At 35.1% G+C, this 12,909-nt stretch overlaps 1 protein-coding gene across 11 annotated transcripts; it reads right to left on the bottom strand.

The window, feature by feature from the left end:
• Positions 1–6,273: 6,273 nt before the first annotated feature.
• LOC148693671 (uncharacterized) lies at positions 6,274–12,611 on the bottom strand. 11 transcript variants are annotated; one of them, XR_015952070.1, is made up of 7 exons: positions 12,299–12,611; positions 11,944–11,966; positions 11,746–11,839; positions 11,357–11,476; positions 11,150–11,251; positions 10,781–10,850; positions 9,644–9,926 (listed from the first exon to the last, which is right to left on the bottom strand). XR_015952070.1 is itself a non-coding variant. In XM_088677443.1 (6 exons), the coding sequence occupies exons 1-5, from the start codon at positions 11,863–11,865 to the stop codon at positions 9,892–9,894; spliced, it is 447 nt and encodes a 148-aa protein (XP_088533569.1). In that variant the 5' UTR covers positions 11,866–12,218; the 3' UTR covers positions 6,274–6,916; positions 9,852–9,891. The 11 variants fall into 11 exon arrangements, 4 of the variants coding, with proteins under 4 accessions (XP_088533569.1, XP_088533570.1, XP_088533568.1 ...); XR_015952067.1 differs by having other exon boundaries at positions 11,944–11,962; XR_015952063.1 differs by lacking the exon at positions 12,299–12,611 and adding an exon at positions 6,274–6,916 and having other exon boundaries at positions 9,852–9,926; positions 11,188–11,251; positions 11,746–12,218.
• Between the last annotated feature and the right edge of the window lie 298 nt (positions 12,612–12,909).

Raw genomic sequence — 12,909 nt, 5'->3', positions numbered from 1 at the left:
AAATTTTCAATACCCTAAAGACGTCAATGATGCTTCCATTGATGATCATGATAAGCAACACGTGATTTCTAATTCGGTGGCTCTTGGAGTTGGAGCTCAACAAGCCTCCTCAACACTTACTGTTCTTCTGGATGTAGTTACAAGTGGCGGAACTAGAATTTTCAATGCAGAGGGGCCTCTTACCAGGTTTTTTTATTTAAAGAAAATGGTATTTACAAATCTACTAAATATCATATTATTCAAGTATACATCAAAAGTAATCAAATGTCCAAAATAAACACATGCATAGGTAATATTACATATTCACAGAAATCTTAATTGTCACAGCGAGTTTTTATATTTTAAAATTGTTGTATAATAACCTCGTCGCCTCTACTATTAAACTCAGCTAGATCACTAAAAACTTTACAAACCGTAACTCTCATGTAATATGTTGAATAGAGAATTAAAGAAATTTAAAATTTATTTGTTGAACAAATTTCGAATTTGGGATGTCAAAATGTATGAGATTTCAAAAAGAAATTGAACGATTTCTATTTCAAAAAAGGCAAAATATTGCTTTGATTTTAAATGCTATTAGGAATGTACGTACTCTACATAAAAACAAGGCTTGACACGCCAGCCCACAAAAAAATTAATCTAAAAAGTCACTTATGGTACTATTCACTTACAATATTTTTTTATCTTTTTGGTTAAAACTCAAAAATTTCAAGTTTTTTTCATTAGTTTTTCTCTATAACAATGGAGTATCTACTGACAAGGAAGAAAAGTACTCCTAACTACCCTCATAGAAGACATACATCTAATCCTGGGAACCTTTGGAAAAGAAGGGAAAAAAAAAATAGGGTGGGTTTTTTGGGTTCCCGCCGCGGTCTCCCCCTGCGCGGGGGTAAGGGGGGAGATGGGGGGAATATACAAAATTACTTTAATTATGGATTGAATTATAATCTTATAGCTCATATTTTAAAATTACAATGTCATACCTCGTTTTACGAATTTATTGCAATGTCAAACTTCCGTGAATTTTTATATTAAAAGCTAACATGACTTGAGACGGTGCCCACTCCCTAGCCTAATTGATTAAAAAAAGCTAATTAAATATTAAAAATTTAAAAAAAAATCATTTAAATACTTTTATAATAAAAATAAGGAAAACTAATGAAAATAATTTAAAAACTTTGAGTTTTAACGATAACAACAAAATAAAGGGTAAAGTGAATAGTATCAGATTTGACTTTTTAATGTAAAAATGTGATTTTTCGTTAAAGTGAACACTACTGTGGACTTTTCGTTAAAAGTCCCAAAACAATATGGGATTTACCCCCTACAAACCCATCACCCTCACCCTTCTTTCTCAGTCCACACATCTCCCCCAATCTTCCTTCCTTCACTGCCAACCCACTACCGCCCTCACCCGCCAATCACCACCCTCTCTCCCTGGACCAATCCAACAGACCCATGTATCTACCGTGATCTGAATCTCTAACTCAACCCGTTTCCTACGCTAGCTTCCCAGGTGAGTTTAAGTCGAACTTTGGCGACAAGCACTGTTGCCACCACCACCGTTCCACTACTCTCGGTGTCACGAACAGGACCCACCCAGAGTTCGCACTGTTTGGCCGCCATTCATGGCGGATCGAACCATTTTCAACAAAGCTCCACAAATTATGAGATTTGAAAATGGTCCTTATTCTGATGTACCAAAATTCATAGTTCACACCAGTGAAAACTGGAGCTCAAAACTCCAAATCCAACCATCTCGCAGCTTTATTCTTTTGAGTTCTTCGTTGGAAACTCAGAGGACACCTCATAGATTCATGCCCCTTGATTCACCTCGAACCAAGCTCTAAGGCCATTTTAGTGTTTTTAAGATTGATTTTCTATAAATATAGTTGGTTTTAATGTTTGGAAATCACAAAGAATATGATGAGCTAGTTGCAGAGAGCAACAATGCCAAAAGAGAGAGAAGCAAAGACGAGAACACATCATGAAAATCTGCGTTGGATTCCCACAAATCAGTTATGCAAACACGCTGGTGGTGTGAGCCACTCTAGCCGTTGCTAGCTCACACCTCAACTAGCCTAGGTCATGTGAGTGTCATATGAGCAACTAAAAACATACAACTAAATGGATAAGTGGCACGATATACACTATTTAGGTGTTATAATCGTGGTCATCCATTACACTTCATTACAAAATCAAAAAAGAACTAAAACTGTAAACCATTGCAGCAGCTATGATCATCAACCTTCAATCCTTCATTCCTAGCAGCAGCAAGACTTATGCTTCAACAGTCCACACACTACTAATGTTTGTGTAATTATAAAAAAAATATTTAAAATGCATATATGTATAAATATAAAAAAATTTAAAAAATATATGTGGAAAATATATGTTTGAGAGAAATGTGAGAGCGAAAACACGAAGAGGTATAAATTTTATTTTTTATTTGTTTAAATTTAAAACTAGAGATATGCAGACATGTGGAAGAGGAAATGAAGAAAACAAAATTTTGTGCAAATTTAGGTATAAATTTTATTTTTTATTTGTTTAAATTTAAAACTAGAGATAGGTAAAAGAAAAAAAAGAAAAAAAAAATGCTCGGATGCGAAACGTGATTATAAAAAAAAAGAAAAAAAAAAAAAAAAAAAAAAGGCAGTATAATTCTTATAAGACGGCCATCCGTGACCCTCGCATGCTCAATAGTCAAGTCTATCATTCTAGTCACTCTACCATAAATTTTCATTTTGTGTGAGTAACAAATTCGGATCGACAATGTCGGGAGGCGATTACCGGCTTCAACCAAGATATGTCCAGGCTGCTGATCTAGTCTCGCGTCTTGCAGAATTTGCGTTCAGGCGACTCTCCGCCAGCGATCAACTAAAGCAGATTGATGAAGTTGTGTCGGAGTATCGAGGTCGAGATGTACCGCTTGAAAGGCCAGCAGAACTTAACGTCGAAAGCGACGAAGATCTCAGAGTTAAAACTTTCACCAAGCTATTTAGTGAACAGTTAAGAAACTTCTCACTTTTGCGAGGTGACTGGATTCCAGAAGCTTCTCAATACTATATCACCTTTGAAATACTTGAAAAATTCTCCGAGAAAGAGGAGTTTTTTTTGTTCAAGCAACTAGGCTCCAATGATCAACAAGAGCTAGTTCAGAAAATGGTAGATCGGATCAAGGAGAGTAGGTGTGACATCGATGAGGATATCCTGAATCGACTTCCCGAGGAAAGCGAGGAGGATTTCATACTCAGAAGATTTACAGAGTTGTATGCCTGTAGGTACCTTTGGTATCATTTCGGCAAAGAGGAAGCTGCGAAGTACCTCCTGAATTCTGGCAAAGAAATCACGCAGTTCCCTCATGCTGAAGTTTGGGTAGGTGTGTCGAGAATTTGGTTCGAAACGCTATCAGAGTACAAACAAGGAGAGCACATTGCAGTACTCTCCCGTAAATTATTAGGTGATGAAGCTAAAGGGAAACTGCCAGGCGAGAGTGAGGCGGATTTCCGAGTCAGAAGATTCAAAGAGCTGTTTGAGAAACTAGAGCCTGATTCCCAGCAATATCTCCTGGAGCATATCCGAACAACACTTCGGGACGATCTAGGCCTTCCACGTCCACTTAGTGCCGACTTCTTCGATGGAAGGTCTTTGTTCGATAATGAATTATTCAAATTCGTTAATCCAAATCCAAGGGTAGCTGGAGGAGTAGGAACAAGAGGAGCAACGTCGTCTGCACAAGGACAGGGGACAAGTAGTACTACAACTTCAGCACAAGGACAGGGGAGCAACGTTCGCTAGATAGTTCTCTTAATTTCTAGTTTCCTAATAACTTTGTTGGTTGTTTTATAATTCCGTTGGTCAGTACGTGTGTTAATTAGCTGTTGTTCAGCTTTGTGCGGCCTGTAGCTTGCACGGCAGCGCGTGCGGGGTTGCCCTTTTTTACGTTGAATGTCTGTATGGTGAACCTGTTTGCGGCTCCAAGTTTGTTGTTTCTCAATTAATAACCAAGCTCAAGTATTTGAGTTGAACGCGTGCGGTTGCTCTTTTGTGCACCCTACTCTTTTCCTATTTTGCCATTAATAAACTTTACTGAATCTATAACCAAGCTCAAGTATTTTTTATGTTTACTTACAGAGAATGAATACTATTTTTCATTTCAAGCTTCAATCCTTCATTCCCAGCAGCAACAAGTAGGGGTGGGCACTTGAAATCGAAAACCAAAACCGAAACACGAATGGAATCGAACCGCACCGAACGGTTTGGTTTTGCGGTTTTGAAACGGTTTCAATTTCAAAACCGAACCGTGGCAAAGAAAACGGTTTGGTTTCGGTTTTGGGTTTTCAAAACCGCACCGAAACCGAAACCGCACCATATAATAAAATTAATAAATAGATGTTATATTTTAAACTTTTAATCTAGTTTTGCACTTCGGCTCCTGAAGGCTGAAACACATCTTCATCTCCTTAACTCATCTTCTTAAAACTTATCTTTTCCTTAACTCATCTTCTTGAAAATCATCTTCAATTCTGCGACCTGGTGCAGTTTTGGTGCAGTTTTGGTGCTGTTTGTTGGTGCTGTTTTGGTGCTGTTTTTCTGTTGTTTTGGTGCTTTTTTTATGAAGTTTTGCTGCATTTTTTTTGCAGTTTTGCCACTGTTTTTTGCTGCATTGTTGTTGCCGCAATTTTGCCGCATATCCGCATATTCATTAATTAATACATGAGGAAAATAAGATCGTTTTATGAATGAATAGGTGTATATTTAAAATTATACATTTTTTTCTCAAAAACCAAACCTAAACCGTTTGAAATCACACTAAACCGAACCAAACGGTTTGGTTTCATTTCGGTTTTGCCTTCAAAACCGCACCGCACTGCACCGCAAAAAGATTCGGTTTCGGTTGTGGTTTCCCTCGAAACCGCACTGAACTACACCGCGCCCACCCCTAGCAGCAAGGCTTATGCTTTAACAGTACACACACTACTAATGTTTGTGTAAATATAAAAAATAGTTCAGATGGTTGAAGTTCGATGTGATGTGAATCCCACAATTAATCTCTATTTAAAAAAAATGGAGATCCTTTCTCTTAAAAGGCCTCTACACACACACATATATATACATTTATTAGATGAATCACATGTTAGTGTTTTTACGACTGATTTTCTATAAATCTAGTTGGTATAATTTTTTTTTTATTTGTTTAAATTCAAAACTAGAGATATGCAAACATGTGGGCGAGAAAATGAAGAAAACAAAATTTTTCGCAAATTTATATCACTGCACATGATTGTATTTTGTGATAAATGATAAAATTATCTTTTCATTCTTTTTTAATTGAAAGATTTAATAATAAGTAAGTTTAGAAATATTATGCATGTTTGTCAATTTTAACATGATTTCTGTTCAAACATGATCTTCTATCTTATTAGGGATTTTTTTATTAATTATTTTTTGTCCCTTTTGTCATTTTACCATCAGTCTAGAGTACCAAATGCATGTGGCTTTAATGAAAAAATCTCACAAAACAAATTATTTAAAATCCTACGAAACACACAACTTTTATATAATCTCTCCACCACGGGACCCCGACTTGGGAACAATGCTTGGATGAGACACGTGGTTTTCCTCTTCTCTAGAAATCTTTAAACCACAAATAAAATATATCCCTCTTGTGTATATTATTGTTCCAAAAATTTTCGTCGTTTATTATTGTTCTAAAAATTTTGGTCTACCGTTTACAAATAAAATATATCCTTTTGGTGTTTAATATTGTTTTAAAAATTTCTAACTAAGCGATGATCGCTTCGATTAGTCCCTATATATTTGAAAATTAAGAAAGTACGCTTATACCTGTTTGCGCGTCTTTCTAACCATCTTAGGCACCCGTCAAAATCCGACTTACTTAGACAAAAAATTGATAATTTTCATGTTATATTTTAATTTTTCAATAAAATTTGAAAAACATGTTGAATATTTAGATGAAAACTCATTATATGTGTGTTCCTCATGTTTTTAATATGTTCTAATATTTTATAATATATATACCATTTTATTTTGCAAGTTATGTATTCTAACCGTCTAGCCACCCAAGTACTAGGCCACACCTCGTCGCCGGACTAGTATTTGGCATCTTTTAGATTCTTGGTGCTTAATAATCTAACAAATTCTTCATAAAATAAATTCAATGAATTATTCTTAATATTGTTGTGCCTAGGTCCGTTCGTTAGTACGGAAACAAGATTCAGATTACCTCACCAAAATATAAACCCACAGTTGAACAGAATAAAATATAAGAAATAAAACACCAAGAAATTTACGAGGTTTGACAAAAACCTGCCTATGTCACATGAAAGATATTGCTCTTCACTATAAGAATAACAGTATAAACTACACATGAGTTAAATCAACATAACTCAATCCCAAATCACTTGTACACCCACTCACAGAATTTTCTTAAGAACCTGCTCTACCCCAAGAATTCTTTCACTAGAAGACTTTTAACTCTAGCTCTCTTGATTTTCTCTCAAGCCATGTTTCAACCTTTCCCACGGGAGAGCCGGATGCTCTCCCCTTGGATGCTCACTCTGCTATCCTTTCCATCTCTCCTATTCGTCTCTTAGCAAATAAAGCTGCTACTGCCAACCAAAGGCCACTAACCTTTTTCCCAATTCTTTACTTTCTCTGCCAAAAGCACAAGCACATGTGCCGAGAGGAGCCGAAAGCAGCAAGTGGAAACAAGCACACTCGTGCTCTTTGCTTTCCTTCTCAAACAAAACAGCATGATTGCAACAAACATCATCGTGATGTCCACCAAACTTTCCCTTATTTTAATTAGCCGAAACCATGCACACAAAGTCAAGGTTGCTGCCATTTCCTTGTAGCATTCACATGGTCTTCAATTGTCGTGAACACATGACTTATAATCACTCACACAAGTACACAACAAATACTACTTATTTAGTTAAATCTCAAACATCAATTTCAAGCATCAATTTGTGAAAAAACATGTGGTAGAGAGAAATTCTGCATACAGCCAAATCCAAACCAAGACTAGACACGCAAGCCCAAAAAAATTTATTTAAAAAGCAGCATACTCATATGGGTAATGTTAAGAGCATTTTCAATGAAGATGTCAAAATGTCTATGTAAGTTATAACAATAAAAAAAATTAAAAAACCCACGCTAATGTTCTCTAATTGAAATGACAATTCCTATGTGGCGATGATATGAATTGACAGCAAAAAGATTGTTGTCAAATTTAACAGCAATTTCAAAATTATTTATTAATGTTATTTATTAATTTTTATTGATTTAATAATTATTATAAAGAAACACTAATGAAAAATACTTGTTCCTTGCAAGATTTGAAACCCATATCCCATCTACCAACTCTGCCTTGCTTCACCCCTCTCATCTACCATTTTCAACCCATGTCCAGCAAAATTTGAAACAAAAAAGGCAAAAAATTTTGCAATCTTTCCATTTTCAAAAGCATATCCAAATCCAAAATGCAAAGATGATGGTAGCAATCTGCAAATGAAAATGAATATAGGTAGATTGTGGGAAGTTTATTGTACTTAATAGCCACAAGACCAGATATTACGTTTGCAACTAGTCTATGGGCTAGATTTATGCATTGTCCTATAAGAAACATTATAAAACAGCCAAGAGGGTCATAAGGTACATACATGGAACAATCAACTTTAGCATTAAGTATCAGAAAAGCAAAGAAGTTGTGCTAATAGAGTATTGTGGTAGTGATTGGAGTGCGAGTCAAGATGACATGAAGAACGCTTCTGGTTATGCCTTTTCTTTGGGCAGTGGGATGTTATCTTCGGCTTCTGTCAAACAACACAGTGTTGCTCTTTCATAAATAATGTCTGTGATGAACGTACGGGTTCTGCGTGTCAAGTCTTTTTATTTTCTTAAAAAAAATTATATTAAAATTGTGTCATTTTTATTAAAATTTAATGGGGTTTTCCATTAATATTTAATTTTTTTTCATTAAATAAAATTATAGCATGACTTTTGTTAAAATAAACTTAACCCAAGTCCTTGTCATGGAAGCTCTCTATTTTTTCTCATATAAATTGAAATTAACTTTTAACTAAAGCCAAATTGAGTGGATACTCAAGAACTTGGCACTATTTATGAAAGTGGTCAAGAACTAGGCACTATTTATGAAATTGGACTAATAAATAGAGTAGTACCGTTCAGTTTCATAAATAGTATAGTACCATTAAATTTCATAAATAGTGTAGTACCGTTAAGTTTCATAAATAGTGTAGTACTATTCAATTTCATAAATAGTGTCTGTGATGAACGTACGGGTCCCGTGCGTCAAGTCTTTTTATTTTCTTAAAAAAATTATATTAAAATTGTATCATTTTTATTAAAATTTAAGTTCTTTTGCTATTTTTATTAAAATACAACCCAACCCAGTTCGCGGCCCCCCCCCCCCCCCCAAACAAAACACAAAGAAGAAGAAAAATAAGAAAAAAATTAAAAAAACCTCAACCCAACCCAGTACGTGTACCCATTTCGTCCCAACCCTCCCCCCGCCCTCCCCCCCCCCCAACCCCCTGCAACCCAGAAAGAAGGAGAAGAAAAATATAAAAAAAAAAAAAAAAAAACAAATCCAAAGTGAACCCATTTCATCCCCCCCTCCTCCAACCCAACCCCCTGCCAACCCCAAATCCACCACTCTCTTCAATTCTCCACATCCTCTTCCGCACCCATCCTCCACCTTCTCTGCGCACCCATTTTCCCGTCGACGGGATCTGGGTTTTTTTTTTTTTTTTGGGTTGCAGGAGGGAGAAGAGGGGGGTGCGGGAGGAAGGCAAATTGGAATTTTATTTATTTATTTATTTTTAGGGGTTTTCATGTGGGGGGAAGAAGATGAAGATTGGGGGAAGACAAACTGAGGGTGGGTGCGGGGGGAAGACAAATTGGAATTTTATTTATTTATTTTTAGGGGTTTGCATGTGGGGGGAAGAAGATGAAGATGGGGGAGGGGGGGGGGGGGGGGAGGGGGAGGGAGGAACTGAGGGTTATTTTTATTTTATTTATTTTATACTTTTTATTATTATTTTAATATTTAAAAAAATATTAAATATTTTTTTTTTAGTTTTTAATAATATTTTAATAATTTTTTAATAGAAAGTGGGTTCTAAATTAAGTCACGTTAATATTTAACTAAAAAGTAAACTGTTAAGTAATGGAAGGTATAACATTGGACCAAATTCTAAAGATGACGTATGACATTGTCAATTTTAAAAGATAAGGTATGAAAATGTCGTGACACCAATAGTTAAAGTTAGTTTTTTGTACTTTACCCAAAAAGAAATTATGCATCTTTCTTTTGCTTGGAGTCCTACTTTGAAGTTTTAAAAATCACTCAATCAGCTTATCTCACAGTTAAATTTAATATTTTATCAATAATAATAAGAAAATCAAATTTATAAACCAATACAAAATTTAGTTTGAAATTATAGTCTTTACTAGCAAAGGAGCCCCCGCGATGCTGCGGGTTTTAAAACTGTTAGACATAACAAAAACAGTTGGTGCAAAGTTGTAATGAATAGTTTGAAACGAACAGTTTCTTGACATGTTCATGCTTCAGTAAATAATATTCATCAGCACATGTACAAACCAAACTAAATTTATTAATTTAAAAAATTATTTGCTTCCTCTGCCCAACCCAAATTAATTCATACAAATTTTGCACAACACAAATTAAGAGATCAAACCAAATCTACACAATTCAAATAAGAGATCAAACCAAGCTAATCTTTTTCTTACGGAAAAAGCAGCATACTCTTGGGAGAAAAGTGAGGTACTTAGTAGTGTACCTCTAATCAGACCTCTGTAAATCAGGTTGGCCTTAATTGATCAAACCGCACATGCTTTCTGAAATTCTGAAATATCTATCAAAATGAAATCACACGAAATCAAATTTGAAAGACAAACAATACTAGTTCAAATAAGAAATACATAGAGTTCCCAAATAAAGAGCATGGTTCAAGTTAGTGATTTGATTTAGGCACAGAATGCAATAGCAACCTATCTATTTATATAAATTAAAAATATTTAAATGTATACTTCAATAATGTTTACAGTTATTTTCTACTGTAAGCAATTATTTTTGTTTAACAGAGTTCATTATTTTGTAAGCAATTATTTGTCTACAAATTCGAAAACAATTTATTCACTTAAGTTCCTAATCAGAATAACATAAACATTCACATTAATAAAGAACTTGAAAAGTGGTATGGACCTCCAACTGTTTACATCTTCCCATCTTGTCTAAAAATAAACACCACATACGGGTTCTTCCACTGGATGAACACTTCATTTTCTATATTCTATTGGATTCACTTTCTTTTCATTTTTTTTCATTTTTACCATACCGATTTGTGCATTTTTCTGTCAGTATGCCTTAACGTCCCTATATGCACCTGCTTTATTACCCTCTCTCTCTACAGCTTTCCTTTTAAATAGGTTATCATAAAACCATGCTCACTTTCACCCAACAACAAAAGAAACAGAGGAGAAAGGAAGACACCACATTTAATTAATTCATAATTCTGTCTAGTTAGCTTTGATTGAACTGGAAAACCTAAATCCTAAGCTCTATATAACAACCTGCATTTAAACTGTCAAATGATTTAAACTGCATTAGGCTAATGATTTTCAAATTTAAACTCTCAGCAATGACGAAGAGTTGCAAGCATCACAATGCATAATTGAAATATTAAAAGAATAATAAATCTCTCCCCACCTAAAACAGTCAGATTCTCATTCTCATCCAAGGCCCTGATGATGTTTAAATACTCTATGGCGTTTTGCACCTGTAAAAGATATCAAGAGACAAAAGGTGAATTGCAGATGAGCAGCAAAATTTAGAAAAAAACACATCATTTCAGGAGGAACAATTTGGGGTCAGCCTTGAGCTGCATGTGTGCAAGGTGCAACTAAACCACCATATGCCTCTAAGATAACAAACAGACATTAATAAGCATATGCACTGAATGCTAAGGAATTAGCAAATCTTTAGCTCTAATCAGTTTAAGAAAGTACCGCTACAATGAAAAGCAAATTACAACAATTCTCAATAAGCTTTCAGATCATTTTAGTTCTGACAACTTACATATTTCCATGTGATCTCAAATAATTGGAGAAACTCACTTGATCCATCATCCATGTGATCCCTCTTCTTTTTCAAATGGGTAACCTCCAATCGATCTAATATCTACTGAGTAACACTCAAAGATCAATACTTTAAGCAAAAACATAAGGGGTTCCATTTATTTCCCAAATAAAATCAATGGTTTACATAGAAATTAGAAAAACTGACCAGTGAGTGAAGAATTAGACTATGGCAAAAGAGGCAGGGGTGTCTCCAAGGACTGCATCGAAGCTGGTGGCGTTCAAATCTATGGCGAAGTCGCAAGCTGATGTTCAAATTCCTGATTTTCTGTAATGGTATAATGATGTTTGAGTGAAAAGAATAAACATTAGGCTCATTCATATCTCTATCAGTACAATTAATTTGATTAAATCGTCCATAACTTTCTTACAATAAAGCTCTATATTTCTGTTTAACCACACTAAAAAGCCGGTTTTTCACTCAATAATCTTGTCAATCCATCTCACCAGTAATTCTTCGAAAAAATTACACACACATTTTAATCAAACACCAAGGAGTTGTCAAATCAGGAAAAAACAAAAAGAGAAAAAACTTACCCAAAAAATATTAGGACCGCCGGAACCTTCGGTAAATGTGAGACTGACCAAGCAAGGAACCAAACCGCAAAATATCCTCTTAGCCAGGAAAACTCTAGCACAGGAACAGAGCCAACCCATAACCAAACGGTTACAATTCCATCCAAAATTAATCAAAACACAGAATAAAAATCAAAACACAGCAGTTAGAAAACATACCTCAGTTGTAGAAAATTAACTTCCTAGCGATGCAAAAACAACCGGTGCTCAAACGGAAAACAAAATCAGAAATAGATCCGATCAAAATCGGTGCAAATCAAACATAAACAAACGCAAAAACCGCGAATATGATCTCTTGTCTAGGCTTGGAAGCTACGAAATTGAAGAATCTATTCCTCATATTGATTCTACTTGATATATCATTAGTAGGATCGCTAAATCATGAAATTATCCAAAAATCCTATATCGTAGAAAATTGAAAATTGAAAATTGCAGGTAATCAAAAGCTCAAAAATTTTACACAGAAGAACTAAGCTTCAAATAATTAAATATATAATTATGGGAGATACGATACCTGTGTATGGAGGTGCTTCAATGGAGGGGGGAGAGAGAGAGTGGAAGAGAGAAGCTCCAAAATCGGGAAGAAGAAGCCGCGAGTAGGTTTTTGATTTTTAGTTGCTTCAGCGAAGGAAGAGGTGAAAGAGAAAAAGAAGAGAGAGAAACGAAAGATGCTTCCAGCATCTTACGGAACCCACGGAGGTGAACCCCTTTGATTTTCTTTTGCTAAGCGGGAGAAATGGAGGGTGAATCGGTGTTGTAGCTGGTTGCGAGAAAGTGACAGAGAAGTCGATGGAAAAGAAGAGTCCAGAAGAGGAAAAGAAGAGCAAGGAAGCTCTAGATTTTTCAGCCTGCTTCCATTTCACCGACAACAAACACGTGTAAAACATGACGCAATTGAAATTAAACAGACCAAGCAGGGGCAAATTCGTCAGATCACTGTTAATGAACAGTGTTCATCAACTGAGTTTTTGTATATATAACTAGAAATCAATGCCCGCGCGTTGCTGCGGGATTAAAAATTGTATGTAAGATTGTATTCCAAACATATGAAAGATTGTAAGATAGAAGATTAATACTATTTACAATCAAATTGTTAGAAAAAATTTATATACAAAATATTTAACA

The sequence above is a fragment of the Pyrus communis genome, chromosome 10 (assembly GCF_041283825.1).
Source record: "Pyrus communis isolate YQ-2024b chromosome 10, ASM4128382v1, whole genome shotgun sequence".
Taxonomy (NCBI): Eukaryota; Viridiplantae; Streptophyta; class Magnoliopsida; order Rosales; family Rosaceae; genus Pyrus; species Pyrus communis.
This window is presented reverse-complemented; position numbering and strand designations above follow the sequence as displayed.